This window comes from Struthio camelus, chromosome 5, assembly GCF_040807025.1.
Source record: "Struthio camelus isolate bStrCam1 chromosome 5, bStrCam1.hap1, whole genome shotgun sequence".
Lineage (NCBI taxonomy): Eukaryota > Metazoa > Chordata > Aves > Struthioniformes > Struthionidae > Struthio > Struthio camelus.
The window spans coordinates 27339888-27363172 of NC_090946.1; the positions used below are offsets into that span (position 1 = coordinate 27339888).

Genomic DNA, 23285 nt, shown 5'->3' on the forward strand with positions numbered 1-23285 from the left:
TGAAATAAATTCTTCCACTGGTATATACGGTTTTCAGGATTTTCTGAAAACCTGACTACTGAGGCGAGTTTGGGCAAGGAAAATGACAAGTGTGCAGAACGTGCAACTGAACTCCAGAACTCTGCTGCCCTAACAAGAGGTGCCAGCTTCTGTGCTGAAGACCCTTAATTATCAGCAGGAATAGTAACAAATGTGCTGCTACTGGTAGTTTTATTCTTGTGACTGGCCTAAGAGGAAACACTCTCATATGTTGGAGAGATCTTACCTCCTCCTGTGGAGAGACAGAATGCAGGTGTGAAAGTGCCTGTGCTGTCACATATGCCTGTATGTCCCTCGTACGTTGTTTTGCACTATGGGAAAGCTAGTACCTGTTTCCTTTGAGGTTGCTTTAAATTTCATGATTGGAATATTTTATCCGCCCCTGGGTTTGAAGGACAGTGGTCCCACATGTGCCTGAAACTTCAGTGGAAAATAATCCTAAATTCTTCCCTTGTAATTAGCAACTTTGGTTAACCAGCATCTTTCTGCGCATATTAACTGTAATATAGCACACATTGAATTAGAGTGATGAAAAAAGAGGATATTGCTTATTATTGGTGGACACTTCCAAGTGTTTGAGTACAAGCCATACCAGGTTTTGCAACATCTTTGGCTCTGAAATGTTTTCCTTGGCCCCTTCTGCCACCCTGTAACAGTTTACTTGCCTGGTTTTATTTTGCTGGTCACATTTGCTGATGGTAACTTGCTGTCTAGAAATGACACAATCATCACACAGTAAAATGGCTAAGTAGAGCGTTAGACACTCTCTTCCTTGAAATAGACTTAGGCCCTAAATATGATCTTACATGAGTAAGAATTAGGATAAAACTCCCAAAAGTTACTGTTAAGTAGTAATAAGGAGATCAGAATCAGGACCTTATGGTCATAACTTTATTTCTGACCTCAAGGCCCACTGTCTTATTGTTCTTCAGCTTGTTCTTGGATGGCTGTGGCCTTGCTCCTTCTATGTAGTGACTAGGTGTTCTGCTATTAACTTCACTAGGATCAAGAACAGCTTCCATATTTCAAATAGTAAAGCATTATGCAACTATTTTAATACACTTGTGTAAATGTAATTAGATCAGGACGAGCTGCATTTTCCTTTCCTCAGGGAGTTAGGTACAGTATCTTGATTGGAATAGGAGACGGATTTAACCTGATTGAATCATTAAATGGAAATACAAGACAATGAACATTAGCCACTTAGCTCATTTCAAAAATTCTAATAATTAAAACTGCATGTGCAATAATAATGGCTATTCCAGATACCTAAGTAAAGAAAAATGCACCGTTGATATGTTGTGGCATAGGCATAATGAAAACATGTAGTTAATGGAGGATCTGTGTAATAAGAGTGACCACACAGAACCTGCATTTGGAAATATATAAACATGTTCCCCAACAGAATTTCACTACATCACAATTCATTAAGAAAATTGGAAACAACTGACAAGATAGGCACAAAATGGATTTTCATGTTGCTAGGATGAATTATGGCTCCCAGCAATTAATGGTTTTAGTCATATTAAGCAGATAAATAATACTATCTGACATTACAGTATTTCACATTACACTAAAATTTTGTCGCATTTGCTCATAATATGACTTGAAATATGTTACCTAGGAAAAAAAATGTTCTCTCTGGAACAGTCAAACCCCATTAGAAACCTTAGGCTTGAAAAATCACAATGTTAACAGTTATATCCCCTAGCAAAGGTTTGCTTTCCTTAAATAGTGTTAAATTTAAACCCAGAAGCTCTAGTCTCTTTTGGAGTTACTCTTCCTTAGTGCATTGAGCTTGAAAGGAGAATTTAGTGCACAAAATGTACTGTGCATTACCGAATGTTGGTAAGTGAAACACCAAGTAAACCATTGTGGCAAGAAGAGGAAAGATTGCCTTTAGAGTAAAATGAAATCCATGGTAACTCATGTTCTCTAAATAATGTTTTTATATTTTGCTTTATAAAAAAGTTCTTAATGTGACCCCATTACACTGAGACTGGTTGATAATTTGATTATTTTAAGTCTCATGTTAATTGTCAGTTTGTCTTTTTCATAGCTGGGCATAGCAAAGTCTAGCTGAGTATCATTATTGTTGTGAAAAAAAGAAATTAAAATATCGTGGGTCTAAATTTCCATTTCCTATTTGCATGAGTAGCTCCTGATTTCAGCAGTGTTACTCATATAAGTATAGTTTTATACTGGAAAATGCTCAATGTGTTGCAAGCATATAATAAATTGAGATCTAATAGTGGACCATGATTTCTCTCATTTGACACTAATTCTGTTCCAGATTCATTGAGTAACATGGAAGAAAACGATTGCTTGTCAAAGCTCAGATGCCGTTTTTTGTTGGGACAGAACGCAGTGGATTTGGAAGTGTCATGTTTAGCTGAAGGCAGCAATGCTTAGTGTCTCAGCACCCAACTCCCACTGAATTTCAACGAGAGTTAGCAAAACAACCTTCCCTTGGGCTCCAATGAAAATCTTTGGCTTAGCATCCTGTGTGAGCTGCATTTCACTTGCAGGAAGCAAGCTTTGTTCTGCTGTTTCAGGAATCAATACCTTAAAAGACCTCAGAAGATAATCTAACCGCAGAGAGAACATGGCAATTCTGTCCCCAAAGTATAAAATTCTCAAATGTTAGTATGAAAGAAATAGTTTAAAAAAAAAAAAAACCCTTCAAATTACATTAAGATTATTGAATACAGTAAATCTTTCCAAATAGTAAACTAAACAGAGAATGTTTTGCATGTGCCAAGATAGAATTTTATTGCTTTTCAGATAACACTACATTTAAGCATTACTTTGACTTGAGGGTATTGGAAGAGCAAAAGCAGTTTGCTTATGGCTTATGACATTTGTCCTACTGTATGTTAGTGGAGGAGGTAGGGACTTTTAGAAGACATTGCTGGCAATGTCATAAGAAGTGCACACCAAAAGCTTAATAATCGTGCTAGCAAGATGTAATCTCTGCCAGACAGTATGATCTACAGTTTAGATTATTTTCAACTGAAAGAAGTATTTGAAAATAGTTCTTATGTGACCTTATAAAAATGACACTGTTTATGGAGGTCACAGTTCTGCATTGTCTCATGGTGATTTCCCCAAATTTGCCAGAAGTACATCACAATCACAGAGTCACAAAGCTCTTCTCTCTGAATGGCTCTGTGATCGCTGGTGTATCATGCTGTACAGGAAGTCTTCAAGGTACCTAAAAGTCAAGTGTTTTGTGGACTTCCCCCTGCTGCCCGTAACACCCTGCAGACCAAACATCCTAATGTTAGCGTTGCAAACAGATTCTAGTGATAGTGATAGCAACTGTGTACGTTGGACTTCTTTCTAGGGTTTGTTTTTGGTTGGGTTTGGGGTTTTTTTTTGGATGAAGCAAAGCAGGAAGAAACAGTTGGTGCCATATGACTAGCTGCTGTTTCTAGACAACCAGCCAGTGCTACAGGACCTGCCAGTGATCCGGTGCTTTTGGAACTTCTGGCTTTAAAGATCTGGTTTCTGCTTTCACTGCATCTCTCTATGCTAGCCTGTATTAGTGTTATTGCACCTTCATAGTATCAAAAAGGAAGTAATGGTTTTATTGTGCTTATTTTAAAACCAGTACATGTAAAAACAACCAAACTTTTCTAGGTTGTTTATATAAAAAATATACATGTAACAGCTCACATTATACAGTTAAAAAAAAAAAAAAAAAAAAAAAGAATGCACCTGTCTGGAAAAAGAAAAGCTTACCCTTTCCTTTGGAAGGAAAGCTGTCTCCATACAGTTGCTTCAATAACACATATACATACAAAAGCAGAACTTTAGCCACATGAATCTGTCCCCTTATGTGGCTTGGAAGACAGAAGGCCCAGAGGAATGATACGTCTCATTCTTTCTCCATCACAGAACTGCTGCCATTCACACTGTGTGAATAAGAGTATGGCCTGGGTAAAGTGTGAAAAGCATGAGATAAATTATGCTCCATGTGGCATAATTCCTCCCAGGAAACAGCATAACCAACAGCCCACAAACAATTGTACATTATTCTGTTGTTCGAAGGAGTAGCTGTCACTATGAACTCTACGCTTCTCACTAAGGAATGCTGGCACAGGCTGTCAGGCCACACGTGCTGTCTCTGCATCGTGATGGGGTTAGAGAGGAGGGCCAGTTGTACGTGTTGTACTTGTAAAGCTATGAGCCACAGGGCTGCTGGATCCCTTCTTCATCACCTCTGGCCCAAACTAAGAAAGAAAAATGCAGTGTGGGGAAAAAAGCTGTGGATCTTGTGGTACCAAGTCTTTATATAAGAGGGTGAAACTATAATTCTCAATTGTTATATGCTATTAAAGAAAGATGACTAAACAAATTAGTCTGTTTAAACATTAAGTTTCTTTCTAATCCTAGCTGTATTTCACTATGATAAAATGGGCATTTGAAGAAAATATTTCACTACTAAAGATCTTCAGAATTATGTTTTAGAAATGCATTCCCAGTTCAGGGATATGTTCAAGGAAAGTTACCCTCCTTCCCCCTCCCCCCCCCCCCCCCCCAAAAAAAAAAGAACTCTAGTAATAAGATACAGTGTTTAACAGTGTGAAAAGAGTAAAAGGCTATTTCTGTGCAGTTTCCGAGGTAATAAGCTGGTATGTTAAAATATATATTGCTATAAGTCAGTTCAATTGTGAGGGTATCCCTTGTCCACCCCAAAAGAGGGGATGGACATGGTGACTTCCGTAATGTGGAGAAAAGGTCTGTGGCATACTGCTTTGTACACTGTATCATAGCTCATCGTGGTTTCTTGTGAGGTCCTCCCCATAATTAGTAGCTTGACTGCCAACAAACATATTCCAGTTGTCTAGAACCTCCTCTTTTGTTAGCTTTTGATCCTGGTGGGAAGAAAACAAAATTGCTTTAAGAACTTTTTCAAGGCTAAGTAAAAGACACACCAGCATAGACTTACAAGAGACATGACAAATAGCAAGTTCTTCAAAGGGGCAAGCTGCAGATTCAGGAATCACTGCAGCTGTCATGATGAATGAAATCTGGACTCCAGTAGAAGTCAGAAGTTCCAGTGGTTTCAGTTGGCTTTAACTGTTAATTAAAAATGCTTTACAGTTAACTCACTGCCAAACAGAATATATGAGTTATCTGGTATGCAGTTTTGCCTGTGGTTTTATTTTGCCTTTCTAACTGTGAAAATGAAAATCCTCTGGTGTCTTTTGTTGAAGATGGTCACTTATGCTGGCAAATTTAAGTCTCTCTGCGTAAGGTCACTTCAGTTTTTCAGGCTCCAGCTCTGCTCATATTACACTTCCGAAGATCACCGTCTGGGATTTGCCGAACCATTGATCTCCCATTTTAGAGGAAGCAGGTATACTGGACCAGTCTTTAAGAGAAAGATGTGTGTGTTTGATGATATAGTTTGGGGCTTTTTACTACCTCCAATTTAATGTGTGTCTTATTTTTCCCTTGCAGTCTAAATTAACATATAAAGATCCCTGACTCCTCTTAAAAGAAGAAAGAGTATTTTTACTATGTTAAAACTTGAAAGTGTATGAAGATAAAGAATTTTGATTTCTGACCTAAGGAAAGCCAATGGGACTTCTACAGCTGGTAACAAATTGCATTTTACCAAGTATACTTTGTAACCATACCTACTAAAAATTGCATTGATACTTTAAGGCTCTAGCACTTACAGCCTTTAAAACTCCATTTAAAGTGTACTAGTAAGAAAAGTCATTAGGAATCATCACTTGCTAGTTGATATTATGCAAAAGAAAACAATTAAATATTTAAGCTAACATCCTTTTTTAAATATACCAAAGCACTAAGTACCTTGTCTACGTCCGATTCATAGACTAAGTGCCTGGCTTCAGCTAGTGCATGATCATAGTCTTGTGGGAGAATCCAGTGTCGAATCTCCTCTTTGTCCATCTTTCCATCCTTGTTGAGGTCACGAAAATCAGAAAACTGTTCACGCTCTGTAATCACCCAGTCAGGCTCTGGTCCACCCTCTTCATTTGCAAACATATCGGCTGGAGAGGAAATAGAAGTCTCACTCAAGTCATATGTGGTTTGCAAACTATGCAGAACTAAAGACATTTATACAACGTTCCTCAGAGTAAGACTAAACTTTCACTCTCTGCACTGAGTTTCCTTGTACAGAAAAAGAAACGTGGGGTGTAATTGGAGTAGCTGTGCATATCTTCTCTCCAGGCCTATTTCTTCACTGCAGGTGGTTCTAGCCATTCTTAAATTATCCTTACACCCTAACAGTGTACTGCTGGTGAAGCTAATCTAGATACACAGGAGAGGCGAACCAGTCCAAAGCCTTTATTCACAGAATTTCAGAGTGAAAAAAGTTCTGTAAGGATCTTTTCTTAAATAGCAATCAGGAGCTTTAGTGCTGGGCTCAGTCATATGGGGAAAAAGGGGCTTGGCCATTTTATCTTGTCCCTGCCAGCAAATGTCTTTGTAAATAAGATCAGGCAGGCTCTAGCTAGCAGAGCGGTAAAGGGAATAAAAGGCATAGGGGCAATTTAAGAAAAAAAAAATCTGATCAATGGAACTTGAATGTTTTTGTTCTGCTTTTAGAGAGGTCTATGTAAGAGAAATCCATCTTAGTAGGTAAGTCCTTTTTAACCATGTAGTACTGCAGCATGCTCCAGTAGAAGGTATTCGGAACAAGGAAAGACTTGAAAAAGTTATACATCAGCAGTGCATTCTGCGTATGAGAAACACGCACAGTGCACTTGTCGCAGCTTGGGACCTTGGGCTACGGTACCGTTTGTGACATAGGATGCATGGATTGTGTATGCGAGCTGCTCTGTACATCAGTCCTGTGCTATATTTAAAAAGCATCAGTAGGAAAATACGGTTGTGACAGCTGTTATCCATATAACAAATTAAACGGGTCGGGGAATAGCGGTGATTATGAAGAACAGGTATTGATTTGATACCTGTTCTTTATAGCATAGGCCTTACATAGTAGTAGTAGGAAAAATCCCTCCAGAAGCATAAGTTTGTTCATAACTGCTTCCTGCTCACCAGAGCTGGTTATCCCTCAAGCCTTCCATTTTCTAATTATAATTAAAGCCTGCTCTGTGGATGCTACCCCTATCCTTTGTGGGTTTGGTTTTCAAAGAGGTGCCTCAGAAAAGTGCACTCCACAGGGACAGGCTGCAGGTATCTGTAGGAGGCATAGATGCTGGTCTCAAACTAAGGAACAACCTCCCCCCCACCCCGCAGTGGGAGCACGTGCACTTGCTAGGCTGAAGCCCGTTGGCAGAACTGTCCATCCACAATGTTCCTGAAATATACTGTACCTGCTTAGGCACAGTGAGAATTTAGTTCTTTCTGCTTGAAAGGTGTAACATGACTGGGAATATTTTGGTTCTTTGCCTTTGCAAAAATCAACCAAATTTTGTGATAATCAAAATGATTCCTCCCTCCTCCTTCCTTTCTCCTCTTTTACAATGCCCAGTAGATTTCCCCATCAAAGACCTGATCCAGAGGCTGAATTTTTGCACTTTTATTGGTCCTTACAAAATACCAAAGAAGAGATTTGGTTTTCTGTGTGCTTGCTTTTTAACCCTAGTTTGATAGAAAATAAAAAATACTATATCTGAATAAGGGAAGTAGAAATATTTTAAGCACAGTTTTTCCTCAACTCATAAAGAAAACTTCAGACAACACATTCACTTTCTTTTTTCGTTTTTTAAGGTGCGAATTATATTGTTTATCTGAAGCAACTGACATGTCCTGTCAATTTGATTTTTATCATCCTTGCCAATGTGGCGTGATCGTGACTAGAACATTCTATGTTCCTATCTATAGAAGACAAGAAAAAAACAGCATTCACATAGTAACAAATGTTGACAATTACCTTATAATTATATGTAGGTAATGTCACTGAATGAACTGAAATTACTGTGGAAATTATGCTGCTCTGTTATTTCAGTCATAAATGAATAGCACTCACATTCTGAGGCTAAATATAATTTACAAGGAATAGAAACCCCCTGCCATTAATTAACATGTGTATATTGTTCCTGATTATACATGAAATGATCTTTATAGCACCACTAGAAACAGAAAGATTCATTTGAGTTTGCTCTAATGCTTTCCTGGTGCTGCTTTCTTGATTAAAAAGCCATCAAAGTGGGTGCAGTGGGAAAAGTTAACTTTTGGTATCAGCATTATCATTCAAAATGGGAAAATGTACTACGTACTGCTGATCTCTAGTCATGTTTCCATTTTGTCCTCATAGGTCTAAGTGCCCAGTGCTAACTGCTAACTGCCCAGCGCGATGGAAGTTAGAGCAAATTAACTGTGATCTGATGTTGATGCTTCCCATTCTGTTCTCTTTCTGCCACTTGAGTAACGCACAGCTAACTTTCATGCACTTCACAACTTTTTCTGAGAACCTTAAATCTTAGTGTTCTTTTTACATAGTTCATTTTTAATGCAGCTTCTTGTATTTCTAAAAGAAACATAATGGCCTTGCCACATAAAAACAAGCAATTTGTTTTTAGCTATTAATTGAACCTGGAAAATAACTAGTAGAAAAGGGCTTTTTTTTTTTTTTTTTTTAAGGCAGACCTGTTGCAAGGTGTGATTGTTCATAATTTGTCAGGCATGCTTCCCAGCTATTTTGCATAGCTAAGCACTGTTCAAACTTGGGTAGAGACTAACTCACTTTCTGATCTTCCTGCATTTCTGAATAATGCTTTCAAAAGCTGTTAAGCTAGTCAAATATTTAGAGAAACTGGGAAAGGCCAATTCTGATATAACAATCCACTACAAATTTTGTGGTCTCACTTCAAAGCATGGAAGTACTAAATCATTTCAAAAAAATCTGTTCTACGTTCTGTAACCTATTTTTTGGAAATAGCAAGGTCTTCCTGTCAAAAACAGCCATAGGTAGTTTCCTGCCATGGAAAATACCGTTCTGGACCCTCTTAGTTAGCCAGGTTGTAAGCGAGTAAGAGGAGAAACTTTAGGCTGGGAAATGCTAGGAACCTTTTCCTGTTGATGCTATCTACCTAAAATTAAATTAGACTTTTTTGGTTGGTTAGTTGGTTGGTTGAAAACAGTTGAATTGGAGCACATAAATCTTTGGGTTGTAAATACTGATCCAGATTTGAGGAAAAGACAGACAAATTGACTGGAGATTTAACAAGAAACAAACCTCAACACTTACCGATGTACTCATCTTGATCCACAAAACCATCCTCATTTTTGTCTATGTCCTCTAAGGTTTCCTGGAAAAGAGTTTTGCACTGAAGTAGTCAAGAGAGAACTGGGAGTTCTGACTGCTCTCCTCACTGATCATTTCACGTTTGAGGCCGGCCCTGCCCTTGTACACAGAGAGACCTATGCTCGCTGACTCCAGTGCAATTGTTGTTTGTACAAGGAATATAGAAATCTTCCATGCTGAAGAAATTCCCTACACATGAATGAACTGGATACCATGCCTAAGTTTTCATTTAGGGGCAGATATAAGCTTACCTCAAACTTATATGCATGTCAGTATACACTTCCTTTTATTTTGGTGCAAGTCCGTGCCAGGACTGTTTCTGGTTCCATTTAGGAGCAGCCTAAGTGCGTTTAACAAGTCTTTCTTGTACTGAAAGCTCTAAATCAAGTGAATTTCATGAAAGGCATCCCTTTTGGTTCCCCAGTTGGCTACTTTTGTGTGTGTGTGTGTGTGTGTGTCTGTCTGTCTTTCTAAACCCTGTATGGAAAAATCAGAGAAGCATTTCAATGCTCATCTGAAAAGTAAAAGCAAAAAGAATGTCATTGTTTTGGTCTGCTTACTAAGACAACAATGTCTTTCATATGCTCAAACTCCTCCGGGTGAAGAAAGGCAGTGAATTCTTCACGAGTGGCAGCTAAGTCTCCATCCAGATCTGCAGTTTTGAACCGTCTTTCGTCTCTGGGCAGCATTTTTTTAAAACTGTGCTGATCAGTTGCATCTTGGAATTCTTCTGGATTTTCTGCAAATTAATCAGACAATCTTGAAACTATGTTCCTTCTAAAATATACTACTGAATAATGAAGCCCTCCAATTTGCTAACGCATACTCAGTAGAGTATAGAAATACAAAAGCTTATTGCCAGACTAGCTGCTCTGTTAAAACAGAACTTCTCTTCCCTGTGAAGTTTTAAATTTGGGGTCAAGCAGTTGGTTTGATTTTAAGGCAAGTGGCCAAATGAGCCTTCTATTGGAATCCAGGATGAAGGATTTTGCAATATGGTATATTATCTTTCAGAGAATTTTTCTTAATCTGCTTTTGTAAGGGCTGTTTAGGCAGTATCTGGAGTAGATTTCATTCACAGAAGGTTTATTCTTCTTAGGGATCACTATGTTCTACGCAATCTTTCAGTTTCAAAAAGCAAGCAAACCAAAGACTGGTTTCAGAAGCTGGCAAACTGACTGAAATTACCTGACTACTACACCTCTACTATGGGGAACCTAACAATTACTTTTCGGCTTAAAACAATGAGATTTTTCAGGGTGTTCAGTGGCATGAAAGGAATGGTATTTGATATAATTTTTAAAATAGGATCACTAAACTGACTTCAAACATGAAAAACATTCATATTATAACAATTTTTCAATTCACATTTTAGGAAACAAACAGATTTGAAAAAGTCTAGGCTAAGAATCGCCAGTGAATTTTAAGTGCGCATTAACACAAGATCACAATGCGGTAGCTGTTCTCCAAATCTTGAGGATTACACAAAGCAAAGACACAGTACTGAAAAGGATTCCCAGGGATACTGCTACAGGTATGTGTTATTAACTGGTATGTGTAAATTAATTCCTTTCATAAATGTAATAAGCTCCATTTTAATCTAATGTAGACTTTGTCCTTTTTACTGCTATGGGAAACTTGCTCCAGAAACTGCCCCTATGGTAGCTAGAAACTGTCTTCCCATTTACAGTATAAATGTACTCATGGTCAGTTAATACCCACTTGTTCTTCGGTCAGCATTGCCCTTTAGCTTAAATGATCTCTTCTCCTCCTTTCCCTTAATTAACTTATAAAAAGCAAAGGGAAGATATATGAAAAGAATAATTTAATTTAGGTATATTTTTAAACAGTTATTTCTTTTGCCTGATTTGTTAAGGATTTGCATTTACAGCTGATCACTATCTGCAACATTTCATTTTGCAAGAACTATTTTAATCAGTAACTTTTCTAGAGCTTAGACCCAGCCTAAATTTTTAGTAACTAAACTCTTAAAATTTTGAGAGCGTGTGTTGAACAAACACTGGTTAATCATGCTATAGATTATTTTTGAATGAAAGTAGCATTTTTTAATGTTAAAAAATAATACTGTATTTCTAAGCTGGAATAGGAAACTTCACTTCAGCTTTGTCAGTACGTCTAATAATCAATCACTCTACAAACCCTTTGTCTGTGGGTAACCCATGTGGAAATGTCTGCAATGAACAACTCAGAAGTGCTTTTGCCCTCTGAGTGCCTATAAAATTTAATGTGATTTTCCAAGTCCTAAATGTGACACCAAGCTCCTGCTGACTATAAGGCCCGATTTTGTGCCTTATAACCTCAGTCGTCTTTTAGCATGTAATCTGAAAATGTTGTCTTACCTAGATAATAGCCATACGTGGCTTGTTTGTATTCTTCCCAGGAGATTTTATTGTCCTTGTTTAGATCATAATCTTTCCAAACTTTGGCCACGTTTTCATAGATGTAGCGTTTCTGTACCCGTTTAATCCAGTTTTTCAATTCCTCTGTTGTGAGATAGCCATCTTTGTTGTCATCTATTCTGTCCACAATCTTCCTGTAAAAGGAGACAGGCATCTTGAAGAGTTGACAGAAGAACAAAGTGCATGCCAGTCCAGTTTTAGTAATCTTTACGGGGGCCTGATTTTTAAAAGTCTCACCGTTCTCCACAAAAAGGCAATGCCTAAAACTTAGAAAGCTGTCCTGCTGGCTAAGGCTTTCTTGGATTATGCAGATTATCTTAAGAGATAGTCCTCCACGCATTATTTAATATGGCTATGAATAATTAAAATGGAACTGGCACAATCAAAATTAGCGAACAAAGCACCTCAGATGATATATGATTCTGGATTTCTTATATTGTATCTACTAACATAGGAGGGAACCCGTTCAGTGTCCACAAGGAGTGGTCATGCTGGGAGCAGGAGGCTAACCGTACCTCAGAAGAAAGCCTGTACTGCAGCTTGCCAGAGGCAACTGGGGCAAAACCTAGGATTTTGCAGACCCCTGCAGTTCCTCCTGTGGCCTTCCCAGCAGACTGATGCCAGGATGGAGTGAGCTATATGACTATGTAGTGCAGAGGATGTGTGCCGTGTATAGCTTCCCCTTCCAGTCCTGCCCCTCCACTTCTTTCTGCTTCTTTTATTTCCCAGAGAGGCAATATTGTTTGTATTGCCAGGAATGCCCTTTTTTCACTAATTCAATAGCTAGTCTGCAGCAGGCCTCCAGTCACTGCTGGCAACTTGGATCTAAGCCAGTACCCTGTGTCATGCTGCCTAGCCTCAAGTCCTCTTGAAATCAGCAGTGATTAAAGTACTGGGGGGCTCCCAAGGAAGCCTCCACCTTTGACAAGTTCTGCATGTAGCTGCAGATAAAACTCGCCTGAAAAACTGTGCAAAAAAGATAACTCTCTAGCGTTTAGGTTCTCTGCAATAAATCTATAAAGGAATGCCTGTAGCTGCTAAACGCCACTAGCTGCAGTTTTGAGTTTGTAAAACTGGCTTCTGTTCCAGCTGCAGTTGTAGACCGGATGATAAAAGCCTTTATCTAAAATAAGAGTGCAATCTGAATCCCACAGCTGGTAGGCAAACTTGTCTTAGTATTATTGTAGTTTTAGGCAATGGCCTCTGGGAAACTATGCACTCTGCTCTTGGGACTGGGGTAATTAGCACAACTCCTCTGCACACAGCCAGAGTAGCTTCAGTTACAGCAGCAGTTGTAACCCTTGAATCACTGCTCATGAGGCTACAGGAGTGACCTAGCAGTTCAGTGACTACGAGTGGCCACCTCAAGGTACCTGAATGACCAGCTGCTCAGTCACTAACCCTGTGTTCTAGCTATACGTCATTTGTAAGAAGGGGTAAGAACAGCAGTTCACTCATCTAAATCCTAGCTTGACTATTAACAGGTGAGCTGCCTGCCCTAAACCTCCAGGCAGCCAAAGGACATAATAAAAAGGTCTGCTCTTTTAACTGTTTCATACAATTCAACATACTGGTTATCCACAAAAGAAATTGCCATTGACCAATGGGAACTGCTCAACTAGTAAAAGCCCTTCCCTGAGCCTCAATTCTGAAAGCAGTAAGTACAGAGCCAAATACCAGCAGCAGCTTCTACTGAATTTCCAGCAATCTTGCGTTAGTCTGATAGTATTAGATTTGTAGCATATGCCATTTACTGTAAATCAGAGCTAAATGGTGTTTCAGATCTGACTGCAGAATTCATAACAAAGGGAAAAAGGGTTACTGAATTCCCTCTCTGAGGTAGGAAAGTATGAGTTAACTGACTGAAGAACTCGTCCGTACAATAATCTCAGGGGGACTTGACCACCTAGAGTCCCTTCACTGCACAATGGACTGTATTTATGAATGGATTTGCCCTACAGGGAATTTGACTTAATGGGTTTAGCTGGTATTTTTGTCTATTGTTAAATGTAGTAAATTAAATGCAATAAATGATTCTGCTAGCAGTTTGTTGTTAATTTTAACACTTCCCTCATACTCTGGAACTGGGAAGGTGAGGAGCTGTGCTGCATGCAGGCAGCACTGTTTACCAGGATATGTTGCATGCCTTGTTCTTTCCACCTACCCGCTTGTTTTAAAAGCTCCATTGCATGCATGCACATTACTGTACTCTGCTTCCCTGACAAAGATGGGGGACAAATGTCTTGTCTACTGGCTCCTAAAAGTTGGAGTAAGAAGCTATTGTATGTACTGTGGGCTTCACTTTTTATACTGATAATTACCTATAAAATATCTCAGGACCACTTTAAGTTTTGTAGTGGAGCTATGGACACTGTTAAGTCTGAAAAGTCTTAGTGCCTTCATTCTAAACGGTTAATTCTTGAATACAACAGAAATTCAAGCAGCACATATAAAATGCCAGGTCATACTCAGTAAGCTGTGTGCCCAAGTGTATGACACCTGCAACCTTTCTCCCTTTAACTTCTGTGGGATTACACTCAATATTCGCTTTCCACCTCCTAAAGAAGAAGCTAGAGGGCACATGCAAGAGGTACATACAACCTGCCATTAGCAAGATACAACAAAGTTGGGGCAGGGAAATCATTGCTACAAAGTGGCTGAAAGAGGGAGGCTTCCCCTCTGCACTTGATGCCTGAGCACAGCTGGATGTGGCTAAACTCTGACCTTGGTCTTTTTATAAATAACAGAAACCTTTATATTGTGAGGATTTGTAATCATCCTCTGTATTCTTGAAAACGACAGGCCTGCCACAAATGATGGGGAGAACCTTCATGGGACTGCAGCCCAGCTCCCCTTCTCCTTAACAGCTGTCTCTGCTCCCTCAGATGCTGCACTGGGACTAACTCCAACTTCAGCAAAGCTGGGTGAGTTGTGGTACTGCACATAGCCTGGAAATACAATGCGAGTCTCCCCTTATCAAGTGATGCAGGGTGGGAAGAAAGGAAGAAGGGATGCTCCTGTCATTGAATCGGTCACAAGGACAGCTGTATTCCCATGTCACGATATGGTTGCAGCCTGCTGTTTGCCACTGTCTCAAACTGGATCATGCTGCGCAGCTGCTCCACCACTGAGGCTGCGGGTATTTGAGTTTGCAGGGGTTGTCTTTGTACTGGCTGTTCCTTTTTGTTTGCTGGAGGAGATGAGAGTAGCTTTGCATTACTGCTGTCTAACCCTGGGACTCCACAGCACGTCTGGTACGCTGTTGCCCTTCTTAGCCAAGTTAAAATGACTTACAAAAGCAGCAGCACGTACTGTGGTTAGAGCAGCAGACTATACATTTTCTTCCAGAAACATCTCCCGGAAACTGCTTAAAAATTGCTTTTCATTAAACCTGTCATCCTAAGAGTCACTCACTTGCTGGTAAGTGACACAATTTGTAACCCTCCCTGCAGAAAGGCCCCTGTAACAAAACTGTTTTCCACTTTCTTTCAGTATCTGATTCTGAAACCAAAATAAAAAAGAGAAATGTTTTAAAATCCACTCCTCTACCTCCCAGTACACTATGTGAAACGAGAAGGTTTGGAGATGCTGAAGGTTATGCAATACGCTCTAGAGCACGGTCGAGGCACACCAGGGACTGCACCTCTCATGTTCTGCTGCACAGTGCTCACCCTGCCACAGAGGTGAGCGCTTTCGTCCTTCTACAGAGACTTTAGTCATCTCTGGTTACAGGTTATTGACTGTGGAAGTGGCTTAATATGCCTGTGTCACCTCTCCATGGTGCACAAGTTGAGATCACTAAAACTCTTCCCCCCCCTTGCTGAGTTAGTATATGTAAAAACCGTTCGAAAGCAAAACAACTCCCTTGTTAAATCATATTCCCAACTGAAATACCTATACTGGTGTAAGTTTAAAAAGTAGACCTGGCATAAGAGCGAGGTGGGTTTCTGGGTTTGGGCATGCCCCTGTTATTGACATACTTTATAAGAATCCAAGACAGACTGTGTATGTTGAGAACATGATTTTTGCTCCTGTCTTGAAATAAGGTGGACTAAGTTGCTCATTTCTAAGAACCACTTTATGTGTTTACCCGCTGAGATACAGGTAAATAGCAGTGACAGCTTCCAGAAGGAATCAAGATCAGTCTCTGAGACAACCCTTGATGCTGTGCTAAGAGCTTACAAGGGAACGAGGCAGAACATGCGATGAGTAAGTACTACTCCCTACGGAAGGAAAGGCAAAGCTAATCTTAATGAGAGCATACAGACTTTTGAAACTATTTTCTCTTTAAATACATAAGAGGATCTTTCTTCAGTTACTGTTCAATCTAGTTCTAATTAGCCAGCCGACTTCTTGTAAAAGAAGGTGTAAGGGAGGGAGAAGTGGTAAGAGAAGGCCACTGTTTCATGGACTCTGTTCTCAGTGTAAGAGCAGTAAGATCAGCAGTACCAGAGAACGGGCAAAAATGTCAGGAGTGGAAAGGCTATGGGAGGATGGCTTAAAGTGGACTTGTAAATAGGAGCTGTAACCAGGCAAAGAGAGGAAATGATTTAAACTTGATTCAAGCTAATATGGTCCAGGCAGGTGACTCAGAGGTAAGGAGCTGTAGCAGCAAAGCACTCCAGCGGCGGGTGGGCTCTGTCCGACACCTGGCACAGCGCTGCGCTGCGTGCAGCAGCTCCCTCCCGGGGAGGCGCCGCGTTGTGGAGCCGCAGAAGGCAGGAGAGGGAAAAACACGCGAGTCAGGACCAGCGGTTTGTTGCTCGTTTGCCAAGTCAGCCGGCTGGGGGGAAGAGGCCGTAGCTGGGGAGACACCCCGGGCTTGCAGGGCTCGTCCAGGGCGCCCGCGCTGCGGACGGGCGCGCGTTTTGCGGCCCTCGCGGCGGGAGCCCTGTGCTGGAGCCGGACCGCCCCCCCGCCCCCCGCCGGCCCCCGCGCCCTCCCCCGCCACGTGGCCCGGGCCGCGGCTGGCCGCCGCCGCCCCCCGCCCGGCGCCGCGGCGGGCAGGGCGCTCACCCCAGCCTTTCCCTGCTCTCCTCCGGGCTGAGCTGGTCGAAGCTCCGCGCCTCCTCCTTGCCCAGGAAGGCCTCGTGGTCGTACTGGAAGCTGGGCCGGTCCTCGTGCTGCGGCGGGGCGCCGGGCCGCGCCCGCTCCTGCCGCGCCGTCGGCTTGCCCCGCGCCCCCGCCGCCAGCGCCAGCAGCAGCAGCAGCACCGGCGGCAGCGGCAGCGCCCGGCGCCGCGCCGCGCCGCCGCCCATGCCCCGCGCCCTCCGCGCAGCGGCTGCCGCGCAGCGGGACGGCGGCCGATGGCACCCCACCTCCAGCAGGCAGCGACTGAGGCCGCGGCCGCTCATCGCACCCGTCCCGTCCCGTCCCGTCCCCTCCCTCCCCGGCGGGCGGGGGCGCCGCCTCGGCTGCGGCCGCGCTCCCGCTCCGCGACCCTGCTCCTCCCCCGGCCAGTCACGGAGGCGGACGCAGGCGGCCGCGGCCGGTCCCCGCTGTTACGGCGCTCGCGATTGGGCAGCGGCCGCTCGGCCCGGCCCGGCGCGGAGCGCTACGCCACGTCTGCAGGGCGGCGCGCGCTGCCGGCCGCACAACGGCCCCCAACGGCTGCCAACGGCTCGGGCTTTTCGGGCGGCCGATGGTGCTGCACAGAGACCGGCTGTCGCCGGCGCCCTGCTCAGGCGGGCAAGGAGCCCGCTGGGGGCCCTGCCCGGCCCGCCGTGGCTCTGCCCGTAGCCCAGCGGCAGCTGGGGACCCTTCCTTCCTCCCGCCCCGGGCTTGCGCTCCGGCCCCTTGCTCGCAGCTTTTTATCTGCCTTTTTGCTTGAAGGCGAACGGTAAAGCTTAGACTTGCTTTTCCCGTTGGGAGGTGAACTGTGGTTGCCACCGAAAACCAGCTCGGCGATTGCGGGCTTCCCGCAAAAATTGTCCAGTTCCTATGTCCTGCTTTATGACACAGTTTGCCAAGTAAACTAGGAGCAGCAGAGAAATCCGGGTGGGGGGCTTGAAGGCCTCTTCTACTTGCTTACTATAATACTACTTTAAACTCTCACTGTTGTCCAAAAGGAGTATGTCCGCACAAAACAAGCAGCTCGCTTAAATTTTATAGCGCCTCTCGTTTCTGTTTCTCACTTAACCTGTATATTTCGTTTGGTCATTCGTGTTTCTCAGATTGATGGTTTCTGCTGTCATCCTAAGTTGGCTAGAAAAGGGCAAAAACATGAATTTTTCTTTCCAAGGCAAGCAGCAATAAAGCTACAAGTAAAGAATGAGTGTAACACCAAGTTAATAACCAAAGGCTCTAGAAAAAAATGTAAAAAAGAAACTGTCAGCATTCTTGTAGAGGATATTTATCATAACAGTGTCACCATCACTTCAAGTAAAGCAAACTCACCATCCTGCAGTTTGCGTGAGAGAAATAGCCCAAATCATTTGGCACAGAAAAGCTGTTGTTTTTTTCCTTAAATTACAGTTTAGTTTGCTCAAGATTGTAAAAGGAGGCTCTAGACTCATGTGATTGAAATAGTAATTTAAATTTGAACCTGATAAACCTCCTTTTCCTATGTTATATTTGTAATCTATTTCTAGGGAGGATTAACGGTTGTATGTTAATGATCTTGTTGCCAGTGGTTCGTGTGTTAAACCAATGACCAAGCACTGTGGATAAGCCTCATCACCGAGGCTTGTCTGTCCGTTGTTGCTTTGGACCTGAGAGCGCTACTAGTTTCAAATTGCAACATCTAATTTGTCAGCCCAGTTCATAGTGATATGTATGGTATGGCAGGTAGCAATGCCACCAGTGCTGACGTGCTGTGTTTTTCATGCTGTTTGTTTGGACGAAGCACTGAAGACGCTGAACCATACCGCGGCCCGCTTTGCACTATGGTTAGCCTGGTAGACGTCCTTTTGACCTAAACGTTGAGTATAGCCGAATTGTGCTTGGCCCATGACTTGACTGCAATGACAATACAAAGGTCAAGTCAGAGATTTCCACGTTTTCTGTTTTCTACCTTTTGTGATTCTTGAAAAACGTGAATGACATCCGTGCAGAGCAAGTTTGTCAGTTTATTGGTGGTTTTGCCACAGAACCATTTGTGATAGTAACAGGCTTCAAACATTTAAACAGTCAAAGTACTCTGCATGTGTTACTTAAGTATAGGCAGAGCAAAACTTCGATGCAGGCTTTTCACTTCAGTCGTGTGAGCTGCGCTTTGCTTTAGGCCTGGCTTTGCTTTAGGCCTGGCTAGACTATCCTGTGGATCTGTTTGTGTGTTCAGAGTTAAGGAAGTGCTTCAGTGGTGTTTCGCTGGGAGCTGTGCTGTGCACGTAGCATCTTGAAAACGGTTGAGCTGATCATACCAACTTTGTTTTGAGTTTACAAAGCCAGTGAATTGCAGTACTTTTATTGTTTTTCGTGTACTGAGTAAATGCCTGTAAAACAAATAGTTACCACAGAAGTATTCAGGAATCTCATGTTTGTGCGATACTTCAGATATAGCTGTCCATCTTGGTCTTCTAACGTTCCTGGCCCCGATTCCTACATCTAATGTTGTTTCCAGTGTTATTCCAAAGGTGAGGCTGTGCTGAGGTGCTGATTTTTTACCTTATTCCTGATCCAGATGGTGCTAGAGCATGCTGCTAGTTAAGAGGTAAGTCATTTGCATGGAGAAGAGGTATCTTTTACTGCCCATTCAGGGGTCAGTGACGTAATTTTGTGGCTTGACATGTGATCTTAGTAACAAAGGAACATGACGTTATTGGGGGAGGAGGGAAATTAATCTGTATAAATATTCTGAAACGTTTTTGGCAGAACAATTTGGAGATGCTTCTGTGAGAAAAAAACTGCTGCAACAGCAATGCAGAATGGGCTAAGTGCATACATGATCGGTCACTTGAAAGCCTCCAGACACTGGGAGGGTTTGCCTCAGAGATTTGTCTTCTGATTGGAGCGTTTTAATTTTGCCCTGTGTTTATGTGAGTCCTGAAATGCGGTGATCTTACGTAAGACAAGAAATCATGAGTGTTTTGATCGTTCCAGATTAGGTTTGGTATGATTGCTAATAACAATATAAATCTGATTGATCCAATATGACTTTTCATGGAAGAGGAAAGACACTGCAATTACTTGCCCTTGGAAGGCTGAAGTCCTAGATTTTAACACTGAGAACAGACTCCACGTTCAGTCAAAATAGTTGCGGATCTGAATGTTTTTAGATTTACGTACCACTCACATCAACATTTACAGACTTTTGCTGTTGGGCTATCATGACCCCATCAAACTCCTTGCACTCTCAGTCCTCTGTGAAAAGTCATATGTCATACAAATTTTACTCAATTTACAAAATGGTAGAAGTTTTCGCTTAAGTTCTTTATCCGCAACATACTGAATAATTTTCTCTGAGAAACTGGTATTTTTGGTTTTAATAATATTACTGTGAACATCTCTGCTGAGAAAAACCGATTGCTACTGAATGATTATTATTAATCAGGTTTAGACTTTAAAGTACTATTTTCATAATACGCACTTCTTTCAGTGATGCGTCTGAGTTTTATAGGCATAAGGTTTCTGTGAAACATTGCAAAATACAGAGTCTGCAACATCAACAGTGCTTTTTAGCAATACATTTATGCAGCAGCAGGCATGCTGGGTAGTTTATAAGCTTTTAATGAAATGCTGGCAGATATTAGGGTTTTATGGGCTGGAAAACAGTGCAAATCAAAGATCTTTGCTTACTGTTTATAGCTTTTTCTCCCTGAATCTAACAATATTTATCTCACTTTTTCCATCTTGCATCTTGCTCTTTACATATTTACTTTCCCTTTCACTGATATATTCACAGTGAACAAACTGTTTTCCATGAAATATACCTAGAGCTAGAATATGCCTGCCATCATTTGGGTCCAGTTCCCTAGATTAGGCCAAAAATGCTTTGTGTCAAAGAAGGTATGGAACGACGATATTCCATATCCTATTGTGTCATAAATGTGTGTTTTTCCTAGTAAGGGTACATTTTTATCTTTAGCGAGTATTTCTGGGCATCATTAATTGTGCCTTCCTTATGGCCGCAGTGGATCCCTGAGGGATGCCATTTTTTCTCAGGATGCCAGGGATGCTGGCTACTACCTGTTCTTATCATCCTTTCAGCAGCAGAACTCTCTTCAGAGCACATCATCTCTATCAGTATGGTTTCAGAGTCTCATGTGCTAAAATTGTCGAAATACTTGATGGCATCACAGCGTCGTTGCAGCTTTCAAAGGGAAGGACCCTAGTATTCTCTTACTTACGTTTAAAGTCCATATTAAAACTAGAATGAGATTTTGGCCCAAAGACTCAGACATAGTTTGCTTTGAAAGGGGATAACGAAAGTAAGAGCGCTGCTACACCTAACGGTTCTTACACTAAAGCCGTGCAAATGTATCTTCAGTTAAAAAGTCAACCTTCAAAACTGTTTTAAGTCTTCTACCTCATCTAAATCTTTATGGCCTGTATAGCTCTCCTAACCATCGTGCCAAAGCATGCTTGTCCTGGCTGATTCCTAGAGCTGATACTTTTCTTCTTCTGTCCTTTCAAAATTAATTTGCTTTGTCTCCTGCTCACATGCAGTATCTTATGGAGCTTGGCTCCATTTACATAGAGATCCTTATGTAAGTAGGTGAAGTACCGATACCACTCATTGGTTTTCTCATCAGCAAATCAAGTACATTTCAGTGTCTCATTTCACTATGATTAATGGCCCCCTGAGGCAACCTGGAGAAATGAGAGAGTAGATTAACTCAGCAGTCCAGGCTGTAATGGTGGCACTTCGTTATTAGGGAACAATGTTTTGCTAGGGCTGGATGCTGAAACACAGGTGAGCTTAACTTACTGTGGGTGAATGTAGAGACGTACCCTTGTTGCTAGGGTCTGTGTGGTAGTCTGACCAGTTTCTTAGGGAAAATTGTGAAAGGCTAGGGCTGGGAGGAGAGCTGGTTTAGCACTGGAAAATTTATTCTGTAGCTCAGTTAGGGAGAATGATGTTCTTTGATGATGACTGGCCTTATATTCTGCTAATATTAGAACAAGGTAAAGATCAATGTCTGTAAGATGATTCCTAATGTCAGTAAAGGAAAAACTTGTTTTTCAGGGAAGCTAGGAATGGAAAGTATAACAATTTTTTCCCTCAACTCTACCACACTCTGTAAATTCAGAATAAATAAATTATAGTATAGCTCTATACACAGAACATGTGATTGGTTTGGATAGATATGAGACAATGACGTATGTCACCTCAAATTAAATTATAGAAACTTATTTCATATTTTCCAGATTTGTGTTTTACATTCCAGTTAGCTTAATGTGCTTTACATGGGCTTAGATCACAGCAGCAGCACAATTTTTTAAAACCTTATCTTTTCCTTAGGGCATAGAACACATTCATCAAAGCTGTTGAAAAATCTCCATTGACACCAATAGACTTTAGCTCCAGCTGTTTGTACACGGTGCTGCTGTACTTTATTGGAAGTGAAACTGCAGCAGTATTTCAAGAGTGAGCTTTTTAATGTCTGATTTATTTTAGATAATCTAGCGTTAGATACTCTGTATTTGGACTTTCAGTCAAAATCTGTTAGATGTTAATTGTTCTTTTCAATTTAGACCTACATCAGTAGATGGCATGTAACTATTGTCCCAGCCCCTGTGGGAAACGAGAGGGCAAGAGATCAGAGAACAATTAGATCCCAGCTTGCAGGGTGGCAGCAGAAACATTGCAGAAGGGGGAATTAGGAGAAATTTCAGATAACCCTTTTGATTAGACTTCCTTTAGCCTGACTTGATGTGCTGTTTGGTCAGAGTTTCTTCGTAACAGTATCGTGTCTCTTTTCTTTTTTACCTGGGTGTAGTCTGTACCATTCCTTCATCTTTCTTTTCTTTTCGTCTTCTGGTGCCAAAATCAAGTTTCTTGACATAATCTACCAAAAATATCATCCCGGTACCATGAGGCTGACAACCTTGTTTGTTCTGTGTGATGAGCTCTTGCTCTGTAGCCATCTTATCTCGCTGCGCTGTAAACTCTTTAGGCAAGGATTTTCTGCTGTTCAGAGTTTGTGCAGTGTCCTGCTCACTTGGGCATGGTCTGAGTTGGCCCTTTGGTACTATTGTCACTAAGCATGGTTAACAGTCATTTTAGATCACTTGGGAGCAGTTTTGAAGTTTTTCTCTTATCAGGAATCTTTCTGATTAGTGTTTTTCTAACATTTACATTTTCAAGTGTATGAAAAGATCCTTCGCTTCTGACAGCATGAATCTGTGCGCTGTACATGCAATTTGCCCTGGTAATTACTTATGTATGGTGATAACCATAGCAACATCCCAGGTAGATAATGTCATGCAAATTACTGCAGCTCCAGGGATGGAAGATGTTAATACAAGTATGTACTTGTACCCCTGCTCTTCAACATTTTGCAGTGACTCCCCCCTTCTCTCCCCTCCCCCATACATGTTATTTTTAAATTTGCTTTCCTCAATGTGATCGGGAAGGAAAAGAAAACCTCTTGCTATTTTTCTCATTGGTATTCATATACAAGGAGGGGGAG

The 23285-nt window shown here is 41.6% G+C and overlaps 1 protein-coding gene and 1 long non-coding RNA gene across 2 annotated transcripts; one reads left to right on the forward strand and one right to left on the reverse strand.

Moving 5' to 3' along the window:
* Positions 1-2793: 2793 nt before the first annotated feature.
* Positions 2794-17066, reverse strand: RCN1 (reticulocalbin 1). The gene is made up of 6 exons (XM_068944105.1): positions 16729-17066; positions 11653-11846; positions 9853-10031; positions 9236-9296; positions 5869-6068; positions 2794-4919 (listed from the first exon to the last, which is right to left on the reverse strand). The coding sequence occupies exons 1-6, from the start codon at positions 17064-17066 to the stop codon at positions 4812-4814; spliced, it is 1080 nt and encodes a 359-aa protein (XP_068800206.1). The 3' UTR covers positions 2794-4811.
* LOC138067450 (uncharacterized) lies at positions 14423-15957 on the forward strand. Its single transcript, XR_011141415.1, has 3 exons — positions 14423-14636; positions 15205-15395; positions 15817-15957. It is a non-coding gene; the product is annotated as an uncharacterized lncRNA (long non-coding RNA).
* Positions 17067-23285: the final 6219 nt, after the last annotated feature.

What these genes read in the sequence shown, in the direction of transcription:
- RCN1 (XM_068944105.1), bottom strand. Translation starts at nt 17,066, where the DNA reads ATGAGCGGCCGCGGCCTCAGTCGCTGCCTGCTGGAGGTGGGGTGCCAT. An exon ending in GAGAGCAGGGAAAGGCTGGG is followed by an intron (nt 11,847 to 16,728) that starts GTGAGCGCCCTG and finishes CTCCTTTTACAG; the next exon opens with GAAGATTGTGGACAGAATAG. An exon ending in GGATCAAGATGAGTACATCG is followed by an intron (nt 6,069 to 9,235) that starts GTAAGTGTTGAG and finishes TTTCCTCTCCAG; the next exon opens with CCGATATGTTTGCAAATGAA.